This window comes from Staurois parvus, unplaced genomic scaffold (genome assembly GCF_062004578.1).
Source record: "Staurois parvus isolate SC_StPar_1 unplaced genomic scaffold, SC_StPar_1.0 ptg000361l, whole genome shotgun sequence".
In the NCBI taxonomy this organism is placed as follows: Eukaryota; Metazoa; Chordata; class Amphibia; order Anura; family Ranidae; genus Staurois; species Staurois parvus.
Window position 1 is genome coordinate 19,861 of NW_028318157.1, and position 21,494 is coordinate 41,354.

At 42.0% G+C, this 21,494-nt stretch overlaps 1 protein-coding gene across 1 annotated transcript in view; it reads right to left on the bottom strand.

Moving 5' to 3' along the window:
- Positions 1 to 455: 455 nt before the first annotated feature.
- LOC149456453 (neural proliferation differentiation and control protein 1-like) overlaps positions 456 to 21,494 on the bottom strand; it is a 34,736-nt gene continuing 13,697 nt past the window's right edge. Inside the window, exons 4-9 of the mRNA XM_089684878.1 lie at positions 18,189 to 18,377; positions 11,145 to 11,211; positions 6,285 to 6,354; positions 5,423 to 5,493; positions 3,957 to 4,047; positions 456 to 619 (exon numbers count right to left, since the gene is read on the bottom strand). Of these exons, the coding sequence (XP_089541004.1) occupies positions 563 to 619; positions 3,957 to 4,047; positions 5,423 to 5,493; positions 6,285 to 6,354; positions 11,145 to 11,211; positions 18,189 to 18,377 (545 nt within the window). The 3' untranslated portion in view covers positions 456 to 562. The remainder of the gene's footprint in view (positions 620 to 3,956; positions 4,048 to 5,422; positions 5,494 to 6,284; positions 6,355 to 11,144; positions 11,212 to 18,188; positions 18,378 to 21,494) is intronic.

The following is a 21,494-nucleotide window of genomic DNA, read 5'->3' on the forward strand; positions in this document are numbered from 1 at the left end:
TTCACTGATAATTAGGGCACGGATTATCAGTGCAGCCCCAAAAGTGCCCAGCAGTGCTGCCAGCCTGTTCTCATCAGTGCCCATCATTGCTGCTATCAGTGCAGGATCATCCGTGCCTCCTCATCAATGCCTCACAATTTATCTTTTTCTGTTTTTATCAGCAAAAAAAAAAAAACACCCAGTGGTGGTTAAATACCACAAAAAGAAAGCTCTATTTGTGTGAAAAAATTATAAAAAATTTCATATGGGTACAGCATTGCATGACAGCAAAATTGTTATTCAAAGTACGACAGCACTAAAAGCTGAAAATTGGCCTGGGTAGTAAGGGGGTAAAAGTGCCCGGTAGGCAAGTGGTTAAACATTTGCTCATGTGGAAAGCTCCATGCTGATCCTAGTCAAAACCAAAATCAAAGGCCATCTGCAAGCCTTAATACACAGTGCTCACTAACAGCGCAGCTAGCTCAAAAGTTTAATGCACAACAACCACACAGGATACGTTTAGATATACAGCTATAATAAATATAGATTATAAGATACAGAGATTTTTCAATGATGTATTTCATCACTGCTTGGTCTTCGAAGGGTCAAACAGAGGGTTGTGGACTTCCATCTCTCCGGTCTGAAAAAGTGAAACATTGGTTAGTTCTTTAGGGGTAGTAGCTTGGTGATCGAAGATCTCTTTTCCATAAATTGCATACTGCTTAAAGTGGAGCTCCAGGCTCTCCCCAAAAAAATTAAGTCAGCAGCTACAAATTCTGTAGCTGATGACTTTTAATCTAAGGATACTTACCTGTCCATGGATCCAGCAATTTCTCCATTCTGCTTTGGGTGCAGGTGCCGGCATCTTTAGTAAGGGAAACTGGCAGTGAAGCCTTATGGCTTCACAGCTGATTGTTTTACTGCGCATGTGCGAAGCGCTCTGCACTTTGTGAATGGTCCTGCAGTGGTCTGGGACCTGTGATGTGTCCCAGAAGGCTGTGGGGGAAGGAGAGGGGCCAAGTTTCTGGCATAGATCGCTGCGTACGACTGACTGCAAGTGGGAGTGGGTACCTGTCAAATCCAGGTACACACTCCCCCACAAAAAGTGCCAAATTTGCCAGTGGAGGGGGGTAGGATACAAACGAGTAGAACTTTCCCTGTTGGGTGAAGTTCCACTTTAACAAAAAGCCCCCCTGAGCTGCATGATTGGTAAAACTTTCTATGTAATTATAAAGTATCTTAAAACCAAAATATATTTTTTTTTTGCCACTTGTATCCAATTGTAGAGATATCTCTTTACTTCTTTCCCTGCAAACACAACAGGAAGTAAGGGGTAATCCCCTTTTTGACATTAATCATTGGAACGGGTAATTCCATTTCACATCGTAAAATGATACACTTACATACTGTGGTGCCCTCCTGGCACCCAGAATGACCAGCTGATAGCTTGTTTAGAAAGTGCAGCTGCTATGGAGCCAGCATGCACTCCAAATCAGGAGGCTTTCTGATGATGTAACTAATTGCGTAGAGATGGGACTTCCGGTTGTGATATCACTTCTGCCATTTGGAGCTTTCACTGGCTCCACAGCAGCACAGAAAAGTGGTGCTAGAGTCTCAGCACCAGTTCAAACTTCTCCACCAACCCCCTGATCCCCATCATTCAGCTGAAGAGGTGGACGCTACATTGTGTGATTCCTCTGCACCAGTCTGACTCATTCCCTGCTACGTCAGAGCTAGAGCTGCCCAATCAGCAAGAAACATGAGCTTTGCTGATTGCATAGCTCTAGTTCATGTATGTAGGACCACTGCAAAGAGATCTCTGCTTTCTAATAGTAGGCAACTGTTGGGAATAACTGTGCTCCAAGCTGTCGGGAACCATGTATTCCTTCATTGGGAGACACTTTATCGCACAGCATAATAAAGGCAAATCCAGGTTGTAACCACAACCCCCATGTCAGAGACTCCTTTTATAGTCACATATCACTGATCTGCATAAGTCTACAACCAAGAGTAGTGGTTATAGATGGAGATGGCTCAGCAACTGACATTTGACAATTCTCTCCATAGAACAGCCCAATTTAGTCTGCATTTTATGGCAATAAATAATGCATTTGAAACAGCCAAATGGAGTTGATTGTAAAGGTGTTAGGCAGAGTTTATATGACTTTAGGGGTTTCACAGTAGGGGAGATATGGATTAGTTTAGATGGATTTTTACAGTAAGTGCTATTGTTTACTGAGACAAGTCAGTACACCGTGGGGTTTATTTACTAATGCTGGTTCACTCAGAATCTCGTGCACGTCTGCATAGAAACCAATCGGCTTACAGGTTTTATTGCTATAGCTTAATTGAACAAGCTTTGGTTAGAAACTTGATCGTTCCTGTTGACCTCATGATGACGAAACGTGTTGGAGCTAACGACATCACTACCGGTTTCAGTTTCTGGGCTGTGGAACTGGCGTTCCACTTTCCATTTTAAAGTGCCTTATCTGCTTATGTTTGTAATTGTGAATTTGGCTTTTTTTTTTTTACACTGTGGAAGCTTCGCTCTCTTTGACATATCCAATCATGGCCTGTATGATGAAGCATGGTTACATCTAGGATTGGTGGAATACAGCTACATACAGTTCCTTATACAGTGGAGTGGAGAGCACTACAAAGCGCGCTGGACCCACTGGAAACAGGGGTCAAACATTGCGGTGACTAAGGGGGAGCATGTGTGGGGGCACCGGTTAATTTCATCACTCACAGTTCACTTGAGTACAAGACTTTGTTGGACTATATGAGGACTTAGCTTTTGGTCATTCACATATATATATTTTTTCAGTTGATATTTCACTTATTGTTGATATTTACCATTGAACATATGTTTTCGGGAATCAAGAATTCAGTATCATATTGTTATATGTACATTTTGAGTGTATATTATTGTCACTATTGAAAGAGAAGGTGCATTGTAGCACCAGTTCAGTATTGGTACTTTTTCACAGGAAGGGCCTTCACAGACCGGCACTTTTTACCAAATACTGTATTTTGTTTATTTCCTGCACACCTCACCCTTTGCTTATACAAATGGGGGAAGGTGTTCTGTAGTACAGACTGATTTCTCCTATGGAGATAGGAGTCTTATTGCATTTTCACAACAGGAGCACTTGTTAACACTTAGGAATACTATTTTTCAGTGGGGGAGGCATATGACATTTATACATCACTTTTATAAGTAGGAGCAGCGCTACATCTTAATTTTTTTTTATTTATTAGAAACTGAATGGGTACCATGCACAGGTGCATAGATTATGGTGAACCAGCTTTAGTAAATAAACCCCACTGTTCCCCTCTCCATAGGCAACAACGTTACTATTGTGAACTTGCAAGTTTGTACCATGATCATTCATAGGGATAACTGAGCAGCAGCCAGTACCTGCATGCATGGGATATGTATAGGGCGCATCAATGGAGGAGGCTGTGGACCGAGAGATGTCAGCCAGGGATGGAGGAGACACTGGACAACAGGCACCGGGCAGCATTTCTAGGAGTAAAAGCACACTCTGTATATGGAATCTGTCTTGAAGAAGGAGCTCTGTGCACGTTCCAAAACGCGTCATTGTACCACGCCCGTTCCTAACCCACGTCACTTCTGGTTGCAGTCTCCTAGACAGTGTGTGCTCCGGCTTGCGTTCCAGCGATCCCGTAACTTGCGGTGGCCATCTTAGACAGCTTATCCTCCGGTCCCCCTGCAGCTGCTGGCCGGCACAGTGGGTTCTTGCATGATGGATTGAGCCTCTGCACTCTGACGACTCTACTGAGCCTGTTTAAACTACAAGTTTGTAAATGTTTCTAACCGTCATTATTAGAGATTCTTCTGGATATACTGCACTTAGAAGCGCCTTCTTGTTCTATCCAGTACCTGCATGCATGGCTGTGCTACGTCTAATGTCTAGAGGTACCTTTTGCCCATGTACAATGATTATACCTACCGGTGCCAGTCCAGAACACTCATAGATCGCAAATTCCTCAATATCCGCCTCAGAGTCTGTGGAAAGTTGTTGACAAGGCTTCTTTTCTGGACTGAATAGAGAAATAAAAAAACATGTTGGGTAAATTATACCCACATTGACCCCCTAGCAATGGCTATTAACATGGACCACATCTTCAAAACCACAGCTGTTGACATCTGTGCTCATTTTAGCATAATAGGTTATTCAGGACCTGATCACATTTCAATGCAGGTTCTTCATTTATGTGTATATATGTTCATTGAGGCACGTTAGGCAGCCCCCTTCATTCTTCACTACCTTTCTAAATGCAGACCACCACAACTCAAAAAGCATTGGCATTTGTACCAAGCCAAATTTGTGCACACTGAAAAATACGGGAGTGAACATTGCCTGGCATTTTAAGGTGTGACCTGCCCTCTTTATTCTTTCTTTACTGCTTAGTGAGTTTCTGATCTGGAACAAGCAAATATGAAGTGTTAGGATAAATACATACTGTACATAGTCCAGCTCAGTGACTAAACCGTGAAGCCAGGTGGCTGGTACAGTAGTTGGGCAGACAAACCTATACTAACGCTGAGCACCCCCCCCCCCCCCCCAAAGTAATTTCAGCCATGAGCAAAAATGAGCAAATAGATGAATGCAACCTATCACCACCATAATCCTTTGGTGTTGTACAATTCTATAATTTTAGTGGTAGGTTGGCTTGGTCTGCTCAGGTGTTTTTGCTACTGAGAACTGGTAGAAAAGGACAGAAAATTGCCATGTTCAGCCAACATTAGCAAAGTATTGAGGAACTGCAGGTCTACTGGGGAATAAGATCTTTCTAAATGGTAGGTGTGTCCCAGTTTGGTCTTACTCATTTTCCTATGCTTTGACAAGTTAGAAAACGGAACACAGTCTGCTTTGGCATTAGAATTGAAGATTTGAGAGGCTTGAAAAGATGTTCACACACAGTGCATGGTATAGAACAGTTTATTTCAGCCAACAAGTCCACTGCGTATGGCGGATGAGACAATAACTACCACTGGTCAATACTGGATCATATCATTGCCCATCAATCAGCTGGAATTAAATTACTTATATTCAAGCTTTTTATGAGTTACATTATATAATAATAATATGAATTACACATGCAGTGATCGCATTTAGTGTCTTGATTGCTTTTTCTTTAGCATTCATTTGGGTATATTTTTCTCCATATTCACATGGTGTCAGTGATAGGGTAGAGAGAACTATGACACTTCCAGAAGAGCAGATTGTTGACAAGTTCTCTGGAATACCCACAAACCCCACACAGACATCCTCACCTTTGTCACAGTCACCTTGCACATTCTTTCTCAGATGGAACCTTCTGAAATACCCCTTTTTTTTCTTAACAGTTACACCCAATTATTTTTTATATTATTCTGCTCTAATCTAAAGGACCATGCACACCTCTTACTTACCTCTCTTTTGCCTTGATTTGCTTCTTTTGACTGCTGTACTGCTGGACGTAATGAGACATGTGAGCCGCAGACTATTGAGAAGATAAAGGAAGAGAAACCATTAATGGGTGTACATACAGTAGTTTAGTGCAGCATGTCATATTCAAATGAAGTTCTGAACTGATAACCTCATAATAGTCACATTACCTCAATGAATGAGTGCAACTAAGTAATGGCTTACATTTTTGTTACTGTGTGAAGAACAGCATCCATCTAATTCATCTAATGTGTTTGCTCATCCCTGAATATAAAAGGGGCTTTATGTAGCATCACAATTCTAGGGATAGCAAGGGTGTTTTTTGTGTGTCATTTTCTGGGAAAACCCTTTATTTACAGATGACGGTTCCCAGAGTTCTTGAAACAGGGAAAAAAAAAAATGATGAACGGGTAATATTTGAAAACTTACTTGATATATCTGGCTACATTATAGAAGCTAAAGAGTAAAAAGTGTGCCAGTTCTTTATTTCAGGCCCCCATGCATCTGTATACCATTACTCTGTAAGGCTACATTTTCATTTTTTTAGTGTACTATAGAAAACGTATTTCTCCTCTAATTCAGAGTATTGTATATGAAAATCTGGAGCCATCAAAAACATTCTTGTAGCTCATTCAGAGCCCTTTCCTGCAGAGTGCAGCTCTGGTTTATACAGTTGCTAACAGTTCTAAATTTCCAGTCCTGTTAGTTGACTTTGCTCAATAGATAAGTCACCCGATAAAACAAATATATTTTGAAACCTCTATACCAAAAAAAAAAGAAAACTGTTCTGGTGATCAGTTTATGTTTAATGTGCAGTTATGGCTGGGTGTGTTTTCACTCTCTTACCCTCTTGCAGGGGTGGTGATGGTTGCCCTTGTATGCCATCTCCTGAGCCAGTCTCACCTCTTTCTGTAACCTAGGAAAGGTTGAAGACAAAATAGTCACAATTAGCTGACTATAGGATTTTATATGGAGTGATGAACCACTTTCATATAGTTAAAGAACTACTACAGCCATATTCCTTAATTCCCTGGTATGTGACGGAGCTCTCTTTCTGGCTTTTTTGATTCCCCCTCCACTCTAAGCGGAGAGCTGGAACTGTCACTGGAGTGCTGAGCTGTAGAGGGGGCAGGAGGGGGCTGATTCAGTCTCACAGCGGATTGCTGAGAGGCTAAGCCAGGTGCTGGTTCAGGCTTCTGGGTGAATCTTGACCATATGGTTGGGACCGCTTCAGAGCCTGGAGTGGCTTTAGCCCGCTGTCGGCTGAAAATGGGTCACAGGAGTGAAGAACAAACTGCACTCCTGTGATCCATAGGAGACCTATAAGCAAGGTAGCTTTGGCTATTCTCATTTAAATGTCATTTGTTTAGTGTTTTTACATCTAAGGTTTAGTTGTAAAGTGTATGTAAACCCTTCTTTCTCTACCATTGAGGAACATATGCATAGTCATTCATCTAGTGAATTTGCCTGTACGTTTGTTCTGTGTGAATTGGTCAAAAATGAAAGACATTTAGCCTATTTTCCTTTCTGAACAAATGTTCTTTTTTATGGGCAGTAGTATAATTTTGCATTATGGTCACTAGATAGAACTGAAAAGCATAGAAAATACATATGACTTCGTACAAGAGATATGATGTAACACATCTAGAGATCACTAGAGTGAATTAGAAAGTGAATGTAGTTATTTGTTTTTTTATTTATCTATTTTTTACAACTTTCCTTTGAAATCTCTGGAATTGTTACATGATATCTCTTGTTTCAAAGACGTATGTATTTCCTATCCTCCTCAACTCATCTAGTGGCCATAATGCGGTATTTTACTGCTACCCATAATGAAACAACATTCATTCAGAAGAGAAAAAAACCTTCATTTCTTTTATTATGCACAGTAGTGAAATACCATATTTGGCTATTATTGGACTGCAGAGTTTTCTTGCAAGAAGCACCTGATCATGGCTTTCAAGGTATAATGTCTCTTTGAACTGACTCTAGATTTTGTCATCAAAGTTTTTACCAGGGGCAAAAGCACTCATCTTCCTTATCAATAGAAGCCAAAGGAGAAAACAGCTAAGCCATCTTCACATGGTACTGCCCAGCTGGCTTGCTGTCTCTTCGCTTCATTCTCACCTTTCACTTCAAAACCTGCCAAGGGTACTTCCCTCTGTGCCCACAAGGTATGGCACTCCAAGACTGACAAATCCACTGGCAAGCCTTTCCCCTACAAACTCATCATTGAATGTGGAAGGTGTACTTTACTTGCTGTCAGTCTAGGGGCTTTCATCCTAGGTGTTTCTCTGTAAAAAGAGTTCTCTATTTCCTGCAGTTGGGTCTGGAACAGAGGGCCAAGTTTTTGCTTTATTCTGTTCCCTTGAGACCCTTGGCTTCCCACTCTCTGTTTAAGACCTTGGTGCAGGGGGTTTCCCTTGGTTGTTCCACAGTCCAGTTTCAGACTTAGTGGGACTTGAATCTACTTCTCTAGGCATTTAGAAGTCCCTGTTTAAACCTAATGGGGACATTCCTTGTATTTCTTGTGGCCATCACCTTTGCTAGGTGAGTGTCTGAATTGGCAGTTTTATCCTGCAAAGAACCCTTTTTGGTTTTGCATAAAGTGGTGTTGAGACCCAGGGCTTTTTTTTCCAAGGTAGTCTCTGCCTTCCACCTTAGTCAGAACATTGTTCTTCTGTCTCTCTCTGTCCAGCACCAGCATACAAAAAACCCATTTCATCTATTGCCTAGATTTGGTTTGGGATGTACAAGTTTCATTAAAAGAAACGTGTAAAAATTACACAGAACATCCAGTGCTCCTCTGTCCTGTGTAACAATTAGCCCATGGATAAACAAACTAAGAATCTGTCGTATGGCAGCTATTACTGCAATAGTAGATGAATGGTAGAGGAGTGAATGAAGGGATGAATGAATGAAGGGTGGATGAATGAATGGATGGATGGATGGATGGAACGTGATTCACCTCTGCAGCTCCTGTGAGATTTGGGCAGGATCACCTCATAAAGCAGGAACCTTCAGTTGTGTACCTTCAGCAGATCAGGTCTGGTGTTTCAACCAGCTGTGTCATTATCCACTGGTGGATTGGTGATTTCTGACATGTGTCAACAAGTCTGACAAGTGTGCTGCTTTTAATAAAGGTGATTTTTTTTTTCTTGGTATTAACCTCAGTGCCCTGCTTTTTGCTATTTCCTGTACAGGTTTCATCCACTGTTTTTTTCAGGAAGACTAATTACCTTTTTGCCATTCAAAAAAATCCAACATTCCTCAGTGGTTCAGAACAATCACTGTTCAAACTTATGATCTAAAGGATCAGGTCCCCTCCACCTTGCCAGTTAAGGCTCACTGTACTAGTGCAGTGAGTGCCTTTTGGGCTTTTTGGTATCTGGTCTGTTTTCTAGATCTGCAAGACTGCCTGGTCTTCTGTTCTCATGTTTTCAAAGTTTGAGGTGGCTCATTTCTGCCTCATCTAATGTGATTTCTCCATAAAGCAGAGGAGGTCCATCACCTTAAAAGACTAGTAAAAAATTAAGGACTCGTGGTGTGGGGTAGGGTTATAGGAGGGATGCCTGAGGGGACATGTCCTCATGCAAGGTATCCTTTTATTTTCTCTGTTTGTCTGTTACATATATTATTCAAGGTATTTTGTTATACCTGTTTTACAAATGCAAAAAAAACAGCTGCTCTTGTTAAAAATTGAAAGCCGCCCAATGTACATGTTCCCTACTGGTTATGGCAGTCATATTCGTAATGCTTGAATGACATTGCACTCCTTTAGGTAGATTTATGGTGATCTGCCTATGCATGTAATATGTTATGTTTTTTTTGTAATTCCTTTATTTAACACAAATAAATCAAACTTGTCCCGTGCCCTCTGCCTATGGTATTTCAAATATTCTATTTAACCCTTGTATAGGGATGACTATTATCCTTACTGAGTCACATATATAGAGTATTATAAGATGGCTATGTATACTCCATTTTGTCTCATCAGAGATGCTTCAAGTTGTTTACTGCAAATGACACACACATATCTAAATTGTGACTGTGCCAGCAGGCGTGCGTAACATTTTAGGTGGAGTGTCTGCCTTGGTCCTTTAATCCTCCCTGTTGCTACTTGATAAGAAAGGATACATAAGCAGAGAAGAACTCTATGAAAAGTGGAATACAGTGCGGGCGGACACTGTATTTCCCATATACGTATATGCAACAATAAATATAATTCGGAGCCTTAACTCGTCTGCAGGTAATTATTCCAGTTTCCTTAAAAATAGAGGAACTTGCGCAGGAGGTACAATCCTCCCTATACACCCTTCTAGTTCTTATATTAGGACTACAAGTAAATCGGTTCCTTTGCTGTAATACTGCTTATGTGTTGTCAGCCTGTAACTGGAACTTTGGAACCAAATGCATTCCCAGGTACATCAATAGGTATTTTTCTGTACTTGCAGGGTCTTGGAAAATGTCTTGAAAAAAAGTATTGTTTTTTTTCTTTTGTTTATTTGACATGATATGTGCTTTAAGGATTGTGCTAGGCATATATCAGGTTTGTACCATACATCTGAGAGGGTATGCTGAAATTTGTATTTCCAGAAAGGCATGTGAATTAGGAGGGAAAACGTGATCTAGGTTCTCTGGTATCAAATATGCCATCTTGCGTCTGTGTGAAATTTAAATTGTTATTCTGATATAAACTATACAATGTATCTTTACTAAAAGATAATCAGCCTGGATGTCACACCACTTCCTCAAACTCAGTCTATCCAGAATTGAGCTCATAATATTACCTCCCCGCATGCCTCTTCCCCTGATTTCTCTTTCTAGATCGATGGCATAACTATCAACCCGTCCCCACATGCCAAGGTTCAAGGTGTAATCCTGGACTCTGAACTATCCTTTTTGCCCTACATCTAATCACTGTCCGAAGCTTGCCGTCTCAACCTATGCAACATCTCCAAAATACACCCCTTCCTAACCAATTACACCACAAGCTCCTAGCTCACTCCCTGGTCATCTCTTGTCTCGACTACTGCAACTCCCCCCTCACTGGATTACCTTTACATAGGCTATCCCCCACTTCAGTCCATCATGAATGCTGCTGCCAGGCTCATCCACCTTACCAACCATTCAGTGTCTGCTGCTCCTCTCTGTCAATCCCTCCACTGGTTTCCGCTTACCCAACAAAATAAATTAAAAATACTAACAACAACTTACAAAGCCATCCACAACTTGACCCCCAGCTACATCACTAACCTGGTCTCAAAATACCAACCTAATAGTTCTCTACTTTCCTCCCAGGACCTCCTGCTCTCTAGCTCCTTCGTCACCCCCTCCCATTATCACCTCCAGGACTTTTCCTGAGCCTCTCCCATCCTTTGGAACTCCTTACCCCAATTTGTCTATCTCCTACTCTGTTTTCTTTTAGACGATCCCTGAAAACCCTTCTCTTCAGAGAAGCCTATTCTACCCCCACCTAACAACTGTACTTTTATTTTCTCCCATCAGCTCATCCCCCATAGCTATTGCCTTTTGTATCACTTGACTCTTCCTTTTAGAGTGTAAGCTCTAACGAGCAGGGCCCTCTGATTCCTCCTGTATTAAAATGTATTGTAACTTTACTGTCTGCCCTCATGTTGTAAAGTGCTACACAAACTGTGAGCGCTATATAAATCCTGTATAATAATAATGCACCATATCACCTACCTATACCAACACAAAGCTGCCACAAGGAGTCCAGACACAGCCGTGAGACTACATATCACAGTCAGAGCTGAAGGAGAAGACAGAAAGGAATGGAAGTTTAACATTTTCAATATACAACAAAGCACAGAAGAGGTGCAAAGAGTTGGTGTGTACTATATGTACTATAGGGTATAAGAGAAATCAATGCACAGTCACAAAAAGGATACATTATCAACTGTGCCAGTAGGTCAGGTCAGGGCCTGTAGAAACCCACACTGTATGGGGATCACCATGTAGGATGTGGTAAAATACCTACAGATAGTTCCTACTTTGTTGAGGTAAGCAATGTAAAACTTCAGCTGGGAATAGTGGAATCAGAGGCCAGGTTGAGGGGATTGGTCTGTGGATAAAGGGGAGAGAGATTCCAAATGACCAGCTTGTAATGCTGTAAAAACAGGGGGAAGGTGCCCACTTGTCCACAAGAAAATGACTAGATGGAGGCCAGGAGTTAAACCTGGGTTTCCCAAGTGAGGGTCATGGAGCCTGTATAAGAGGAAACTTGGATCCTTTTAAGTGATGAGTCCCATAACTACAAGAGGGGAAATATACGGATTAGAAGGGTTGAATGGGAGGGACAACATCATGGATGTACCCAAACTAGAGAAGATAGGGGAAGAGGAGTCAGGGTATTCTCCAGGCTGCAGAAAAAAGGAATTTATGAAAAGGAATTCACAGAAAAGCGGCTACATTATGAACAGAATGTGATACTCAGAAAAATTTCCAAAAATTATGCTTTATTACACATAAATATTTGACATATGGGCAATCGCCCTGGTTTACCATCACCTCAGTATGAGACAATACACACAGACCTAAAACCATATAAAATGACACCAAGACCGGTCTGGATAGATGTGCAACAAGGACAATGACCGCTGTAGTCTAAAGTCCTTGCAGCACTGGCACATAGGTTGACACTTCCTAAAGGAGGTGTATGCAAAAATTATACCATAGGTATACAGTGTCACATGCTATATATATATAGACATATGTCATAACCATATAGGTTATACCCCATATGGGAGGATTTCCAAAAATTATACCAAGGGTATATCATATCACATGCATGCAGTACAGCGAGCACAGTAATCGTCAAAAGAGAGGCATAACCATAAGCCTATATTAGGCAATAGCAGAACACTGCTTTAAATGGTTTCTTCACCACAACATGTGGACTGCAAACCACTTTTTGTTGGAAACAAGATAAGGCCCAATGGATCTTCCGCCTGTTGAAATATACGTGGTATGCCTTGTTTCTATGTGAAGCACCATAATGTCCCCATCCTGTAGTAAGACAAGCAATATGAGAATAGTCACTGTAAGAGCTTTCACTCTATGGTAGACGTTATTGTCATATAAATCGCATGGGACCTTTTATCTAATGTCCTGTAACAGTCCACTCACCACCTGTGCAATGGGTAATAGGAAAGGAAAAGAAGTCCTTCATAAGTGCTGCCGTGTGGAACCAGGGAACCTGATATATCCAGTCGCCTGTCTTTTTAATTTAATTTAATAATGACCAGCGGCTGTGCTAAGTAATTTTTTTGCATAAGTGGGTGGGTCTTAACCCACTATAAATAGGAAGTTGAAATGCAGGAATCTCATTGGTCCTGACGAAGCTGAGTGAGATACGCCCATCGGCGAAACGCGTTGACGTCATACGTCAGATACGTCACTTCCGGTCATGCGCACTAGGTGGAACGCACGCCGACCTACAAGGAGGTAGCCATTTTCACATGCCATGAGTCATGCTAAGGCAGTACAGGCGCCATGGAGAGGTCGGAACCCGCGATATGTCGGCTGATGTAAGCGGTGGTTCCCTGGTTCCACACGGCAGCACTTATGAAGGACTTCTTTTCCTTTCCTATTACCCATTGCACAGGTGGTGAGTGGACTGTTACAGGACATTAGATAAAAGGTCCCATGCGATTTATATGACAATAACGTCTACCATAGAGTGAAAGCTCTTACAGTGACTATTCTCATATTGCTTGTCTTACTACAGGATGGGGACATTATGGTGCTTCACATAGAAACAAGGCATACCACGTATATTTCAACAGGCGGAAGATCCATTGGGCCTTATCTTGTTTCCAACAAAAAGTGGTTTGCAGTCCACATGTTGTGGTGAAGAAACCATTTAAAGCAGTGTTCTGCTACTTGCATCTATTTCTCCATCAAGGCAACAATCGGGGCTCTTTTCATTTTAAGAGTCCTAATAACCAGTCACTTTTATTATAGATTAATGGGCCCCAACCACATGTGCCGGCATAGGATTGTACTGCATTATTTATGTGATATCCATCTATTGCCTAATATAGGCTTATGGTTATGCCTCTCTTTTGACGATTACTGTGCTCGCTGTACTGCATGCATGTGATATGATATACCCTTGGTATAATTTTTGGAAATCCCCCCATATGGGGTATAACCTATATGGTTATGTCATATGTCTATATATATAGCATGTGACACTGTATACCTATGGTATAATTTTTGCATACACCTCCTTTAGGAAGTGTCAACCTATGTGCCAGTGCTGCAAGGACTTTAGACTATAGCGGTCATTGTCCTTGTTGCACATCTATCCAGACCGGTCTTGGTGTCATTTTATATGGTTTTAGGTCTGTGTGTATTGTCTCATACTGAGGTGATGGTAAACCAGGGCGATTGCCCATATGTCAAATATTTATGTGTAATAAAGCATAATTTTTGGAAATTTTTCTGAGTATCACATTCTGTTCATAAAGTAGCCGCTTTTCTGTGAATTCCTTTTCACAAATTCCTTTTTTCTGCATGCCTTTTTGGGCTACTGAATGGAAGCCATCTATTGGGTGATACGGTAATTTATTTTGCAACCTCTAAAAAACTACCTTTATTCATTATTCTCCAGGCTGGCCCACAGTGTGTCTATGCTATGGATATCTAATCTAGGTCATGTGTCAGTAACATGGCCTTTTAATACATTTTCAATTAATAAAAGTTTATTTGTTCAAAAGAGAAGTAACCTCGTTGGCAGCATTTATGACAGTATGACAAAAAACACGGTGCTTTTCAGAAAATATACAACACTCCCTTTCCCTTAAACCTTTGCCAAGTCTAGTACTGCTTTAAAATGGAAATCCACCAAGGAAAGAAAAGAATAGAGAACTGTTAGAACCTCTATCAGGCATTAATTAACCCTGTTTGGGAGATTACCCCTCACTTCCTGTCTGGCACAAGTCTCCAGGACAGGGAGTGAAGAAAATATTCCTAATGTGGAACCTGGACAGCAACAAAAACTGACAAGGATTTTAATTTTTACCCACTCTCCTAAAAAAAGAAAAAAATATTGTTGTCCCTATTTGGAAGATTGGACTCCAGTCCACTGATGCCAGTTCAAGAGTAAGGGGAAATATTCCTAGTTCCATGAGCTGCAACAAAAATTAAATGTACAATATTGGGGAGAATTCTCTCTCCATTTCCAGTTCTAGTGATTGGTATCGTGTGAACAGGAAATGAGCAGAAATCTCCCACACATAGTTCCAGTTGACGTTTTGACTGTCCTCTCACTTTAAACCAGGACACTGGGAAAACTGCTATATACACAAATTAAATTCATACATGAGAGCAGTTTTATCTGTCATAGGATTTTTATTTTTGTCCACCAAGTTCTGAGATTTACACAGCACATCCTGTCTGGCAGGGGGGAGAAGGGGAGGAGACCTGATTTTTGTGTAGTTAAAGCGGAGTTCCACCTAAAAAAAAAATAAAAAAAGAAAGTCCCTCGGTCCAGCAGTGTCCTCACCAATGCTGGTTTCACCGGCCGTCTTCTCTCCCTGGTGTTGGCATCTACAGTGTGGTCACCCGGCTGTGACAGCTTGCGGCTTTACAGCCGTGTGCCCACTGCGCATGCACGAGTAGCGCTGCGCTTTGTGAATGGCCCCGTAGTCTTCTGGGACCTGTCATGTGTTCCAGAAGACTATGGGGAGGGCGGACAACTTCCGCTTCCGATCTCCTAGGTCAGTGGTGGGCAACCTTTTTTTTCAACTGAGCCAAATCTCGCCAAAACCACGATTGAAATTTATTTTGAGAGCCACATTTTTAAAACTGAAAATACATCCCCCATATAGTAATTCATCCCCCATAGTAATTCATCCCCCCATATAGTAATTCATCCCCCATATAGTAATTCATCCCCCATATAGTAATTCATCCCCCATATAGTAATTCATCCCCCATATAGTAATTCATCCCCCCTATAGTAATTCATCCCCCCTATAGTAATTCATCCCCCATATAGTAATTCATCCCCCCTATAGTAATTCATCCCCCCTATAGTAATTCATCCCCCATATAGTAATTCATCCCCCATAGTAATTCATCCCCCATATAGTAATTCATTCCCCATATTAATTCATCCCCCATAGTAATTGATCCCCCATATTAATTCATCCCCCATATTAAGTCCCCCCTGTGTCAATTCACTTACCTTTGCTCCGCGCGTTCTTCTCGCCGTGTTCCCGCGCCGTTCTGGTCTTCAGGGCGGACTGTGAGAGGAGAGGAGTTCGTCACGCTGCCCCGCCTACATCCTGACAGCTGCAGAGTCCTGACTTTTGGGGTGGCCACCCGAGAGGAGGGAGGGGAGCGGGCGCCCGGCACACAGAAGAGCCGCATTTAAGTTTGTAAAGAGCCGCATGTGGCTCGCGAGCCGCGGCTTGCCGACCACTGTCCTAGGTGATCGTAGCAGAAGTGAGAGCAGGTACCTGTCAAATTTGGGTACCCGCCCCCAAATATGCCAATCCTTAATGGAGAGTGGGGGACAAAGGCTTAAAGCGGAACTTCCCCTTTTGGGTGGAGCTCCGCTTTAAGTAGCACTTACAGATCTTGTCCCTCACCTAGCCTGCGACTGGACAGTGAAAGAGAAGGTGAAGACTGATGAGTTAATTTTGCTGTCACTCTCCTTCAGAATGTTCCTTGTTAGCTCATGAGAAGTGTAACACAGATGATTGGCTCATTGAGCTGCTTCTCCTTCTCGCAGTCTAAGCTCTGTTGTACAATATATTGCAATAGGCTGAAACCCAGTCAAATACTAAGGCTACATTCATACTAGCCACCTGTGTTTGGCTTATAATGATCTGGGAAGTAAAAAAAAATCTTTTTGCTCCCAAGGTCAAGCTCTCCTGCTTTTAATGTGTTACCAAACCCAGGACCCTGCATTCACTATATCTGGTCTCCCACAGTACACAAAACATGGAAATGCAATTATTTTACTAAATATAAATTGCTAAATATCTTTTCTCATCAGCAGTTAGAGCAGTCTTGTGACCAAGGGCGGACTGACAACTCATGGGGCCCCCGGGCAATAGGGGATCATGGGGCCCCTGTGTCCTCACCCACACTCAAACCACACCCAAAAAAAGCCTATGAAAGGTACCAGGGGCATCTCATGGGGCCCCCTACTGACCCCGAGCCCTCGGGCAGTGCCCGAGTTCCCAAATGGTCAGTCCACCCCTGTTTGTGACTTCTAACAGTGTCCAGCAGAGAACTGGTTAAAGCTTGTAGGAGGAGTTTTCATTCTTTCCTATGAGGCTGCAGGAAACCTGACCCTCTGTCTGGACAGCGCTGATTGGCCCGGTGTTGATCACATGCACTCTCCCAAGAAAAAAAAACCCTCTAGCAATACATACCAAACTGATCATGTGCAGCTTGCACCCAAGGCTCTGTTCAATTAGCAGATGGATTGGGGACAGTAGAAGAAGGGGAGGTTTAGAAAAGACAGGATCAAACATCCTTTTTACACAATGGAGAGGATTAACCCCTTAGGTTCCACAGTGAGTATACTAAACATGCTTTACTGCATATACAGAATGATTTTACTGTTGTGGGTTTAATAACACTTTAAATGTACATGAGTTTTGTGTGTTTACATGCCTTTAAAGTATCTATCCAATTCACACTGTGCAGCAGAAATGATACCATTTAAAACCAATACATGCATTTATATGGACTTCATATCAGTGCATATAATCACAAAAATGGTATTGGCAGTGTGAAGGATGTTTTAGGGCTCTTTCACATGAATGTTTCTATCGGGTCCGCCTGCTTGTTTTTCAGGTGGATCCTCTCGGAACCTCCATTCTCCTCTATGGAGCAGCGGGTATAAATGGACATGTGTCCGTTTACACCCAACGACATCTGATCCGATGTCAAAAAGGGACAGATGGGGATCCAATTCCCTTTCCATCCGTTGGATCGGATCAGATGAAAACGGACAGGTGGCCCATTTTCATTCGACTGCCCATAGAGGAGAGCAAGCAGCTCTGTGTCTGCTCTGCAGCAGCGGAGCAGTCACAGAGCTGTCATCTGTTTGCTCAGCAGGGATCAGCGGAGAGATTCCACGCTGAGCAAGCGGATCCGCTAAACGTGTTCGCTCTGTGTGAAAGGACCCTTACACTGCTTGTAGTGGAAAATAAAGATGCATGTAATGAAGTATTAGTCCCTGTTCACAACTGTGCATGACAAGAGGATTACCATTGTTTTAATGTGGCCTGTTCACACCTGAGAGTATCTCTTCTGTGCATCTTGGGGAAACAAGCAGGTGCTTTCTTTGTTGCACACATACACCTTTTGGCCCCATAGATTTCAATGGGAGCGTGTGAAACATGCATTAAAAAACACACTTCTAACACATGAAAATGCAGAAGCACAAATTTATTTTTTTTTACAGGTACTTATATAGCGCCATCAATTTACGCAGCGCTTTACATATATATTGTACATTCACATCAGTCACAAATGTGAATGTAGCCCAAATGAATACAGATCTGCATCATTTATGTCTTTTATACCTGCACGGAGCTCAACTTTGAACACTTCACAGGTCAACAAAATACAATATTATCTTATTGGTCTTTGTAGACCGAACAGCCTCAATTTTCCCTTTCTCTACTTTTAATACAGGAGCTGTGATTTATTTTAACACTCATTATAATAATAAAAAAGATTGTATGGAGCAGACATTACCTAGTGACATGGACTGGTTCATCTCAGACTTCCTCCTCCTCCCCATGTTCTTCACTTTCAGCTGAGGGGCAAAGGTTGCGACAGCTGGGGAAGGGCTCCTTGTTGGAGTGACATTATAGAGATTTGGGGATTGAATCCCCTGAGACGTAGCTTGTGCAGAGGCAGCGGTGTTTGTGGTGATAACAGAAGCTGCATAGAAAGGAGAAGACTTTTGGTTACAACTTTCCAAAGTGTATATGATATATAAAAAGTGGAGCTGATGTAATGGAAGAGTGCTCCTGAGCAGCCCGATCAGTGGCTTTCTTAGGTTGATAAAAATCATTAGAAAGACCTCATCTGGAATATGCAGATCAGTTTTGGACTCCAATTCACAAAAAGAACATTGGGGAACTGGAGAAAGTACAGAGAAAGGCAACTAAACTGATAAGAGGCACGGAGGAGCTCAGCTATGAGGAAATATTAGAGGAACTGAATTTATTCTCTCTTGAGAAGAGGAGATTAAGGGGGGATATGATGAACATGTATAAATACGTCAGTGGTTCATATAGTGAACTCGGTGTAGAGTTATTCACCCTGAGGTCATCACAGAGGACAAGGAGGCACTATTTACGTCTGGAGGAAAAGAAATTTAATCGCCAAACACGGAAAGGTTTCTTCACAGTGAGAACTGTGAAAATGTGGAATAGACTCCCTCAAGAGTTGGTTCTGGTCAGCTCAGTGGATTGCTTCAAAAAATACATGGATTATTTCTTAGATACACAGAATATAACTGGATACTAACATTTATAGGTAAAGTTGATCCAGGGAATATCCGATTGCCTCTCGGGGATCAGGAATTAATTTTTTTCCCTGCTGGAGCAAATTGGATCATGCTTTGCTGAGATTTCTTGGCTTCCTCTGGATCAACTGTGGGTATAGGGTTATAACTGGTTGAACTGGATGGACTTTTTGTCTTTTTTCAGCCACACTAACTATGTAACTATATGTGCAACAGTGCTACTTTTACCTTTGAAGTGTATGTAACCCTATTGATGAACTTCTCTTATTTCCTCTCTTTTGGTCTGCTAAACAAGCCATTGATTTTTGTGTTATGTCTGCTTCATGGATGCACAAGCATTTGTTGATTTTGTCAGGAATCTTCCTGTGCCTCTGCACAAAGAGGAGTTATGGAAATGAGGAGGGGGAAAATGAGGAGAGATCTGTGTGCTTTCTAATCCATCAGAAATGAAGCAGACAGAGCTGACAACAGATGCTTAGGAAATCAGAGCTCTGTTGTCATGCAAAAAATGGTAGGAGCACGTTATACTTGTGCCATATCAACAGTCATTTTTTGCAGCTTGATTAAAGAGATAAAACAAAGAAAAACGTGTATGTATTGCATTTGGGTTTTTTTTTGTCTATACATATGTTTTGAAGTGATATTAAAGGTTCATATTTTTTTGTAAAATAACAAACATGTTATACTTACCTGCTGTGTGCAGTGGTTTTGTATAGAGCATCCTGGATTCTCCTCTCTCGGGTCCCCCGCGGGCTCTCTTGGCTCCTTCTTTTGGGTGCCCCCACAGCAAGCAGCTTGCTATGGGGGCACCCACTGCTCCATGTGTCCATTTACACACATGGAGCTGTGGCTTGGCCACACGACCTGTCTCTCCTCATTGACTGACTGGCTGGTTTTGACAACAGCAAGAGCCAATGGCTCTCACTTGCTGTCTGAGCCAATAAGGAGGCAGAGATCCGGGGCAGTCGAAGCTGTTGTGCACATCTATGGATCGTGATGGGGCTCAGGTAAGTGTTGAAGGGGCTGGGGGCACTGCTGCACACAGAAGGTTTTTTACCTTTTATGCAAAGATTGCACGAAGGTAAAAAACCTTGAGCTTTTAAAACCTCTTTTAAGGGTCCAGTCACACTAGATGTGGTAGGACTGCATCATTCCAGCATAGTCCCACACATGACAAGGTAAAATACCTTGTCTCCGGTTTGCCCGATTCATACAACTTTTTGCAAGGCACTGCCTCGCCAATCAAACTTTATAAAATGTCTGTGTGACATTTGAAAAAAGTTTAATACACAAAAAAAAAACGGACTGGTGCGTCACAGAGCAGTGATTCCCTCTTGGCCGCACCACACACCAGCTGTTGTATTATAAAGCGGAGGCTGGTGTGAATGGAACCTACCCATCACCACCATAGGCCTATTTATATAGAGATTAGAGCATATCTAGAGCCAAAACATATTCACATGGTTACTACATTTATCAGTTTGGGAGTGCTGGTGTGTGTGATGTATGGGTCAATGTTGGTCAATGTTGGGCTCTCTGTGTGTGTGTGTCGGGGGGGGGGGGGGGGGGGGGGCGATTTTTGTGTTGCCTAGGGCAGCACAAAAACTAAATGCCCCACTGATTGTGTGTGATATTCCAACACAGACCCAGGTCTCAACCACATTGACAAATTGCTTGTCATCACATTCCCTTTACATATTGACCGTGATTTACTAAATGAGGAGAGCATGCTCACTTTCAAAGTAAATTTTTCCATTACAGAGGGAATTTTCACTTACTTTAGTGAATGCGATGAAAAAAAAAGAAAATTCACTTTACAAAGCATATGTGCAAGGAAAAATTTAAAAATTTCCTTGGATTTTTACATATTTATTTTCCTGGATCAGCTGAAATTAAAGCAGTGGGTAGCCCTGTTAGCACCAACCGCAAACTTCTAAAAACAGTGATGTAAAAAATTAAGGAGCTGGGCAGAAAATTGTCAGATGATAGATCAGGGATGGACTGACAACTCATGGGGCCCCCGGGCAATAGGGGATCATGGGGCCCCTGTGTCCTTGCCCAAACTCAAAAAAGCCTATGAAAAAGGTACCAGGGGCATCTCATGGGGCCCTCGGGCAGTGCCCGAGTTTCCAAATGGTCAGTCCGCCCCTGCGATAGATTCAATCAGATATAGCTGATGCATTCAATCAGATATAGTCACTGTTTGGGAATTGAGACAACTTGGGCACTGCAGTTGCTTGAATACAATAGCCATCAGGGGAAATCCCTTCATCTGCACTGTTTAGCAAAGATGGGTGAACCGCATGATGGCTCATGTATGGCTAACTTTAGCAAATGAGTTGACTTCAATCAGGTGCATGAAAAAGCCTGATTTTTTTTTTCCCTTGCAAGTTTGTATTCTGTTTTTACTCAAATTGCAAGTAAAGGCTAACTATGGATGTTGTTAAAAACACTCTCTCTCCCTTCTACCCATGCTGCATAGTCTTTATAAAAGAGATAGATGGAAATACCTTTTCTTTTACCCGTTC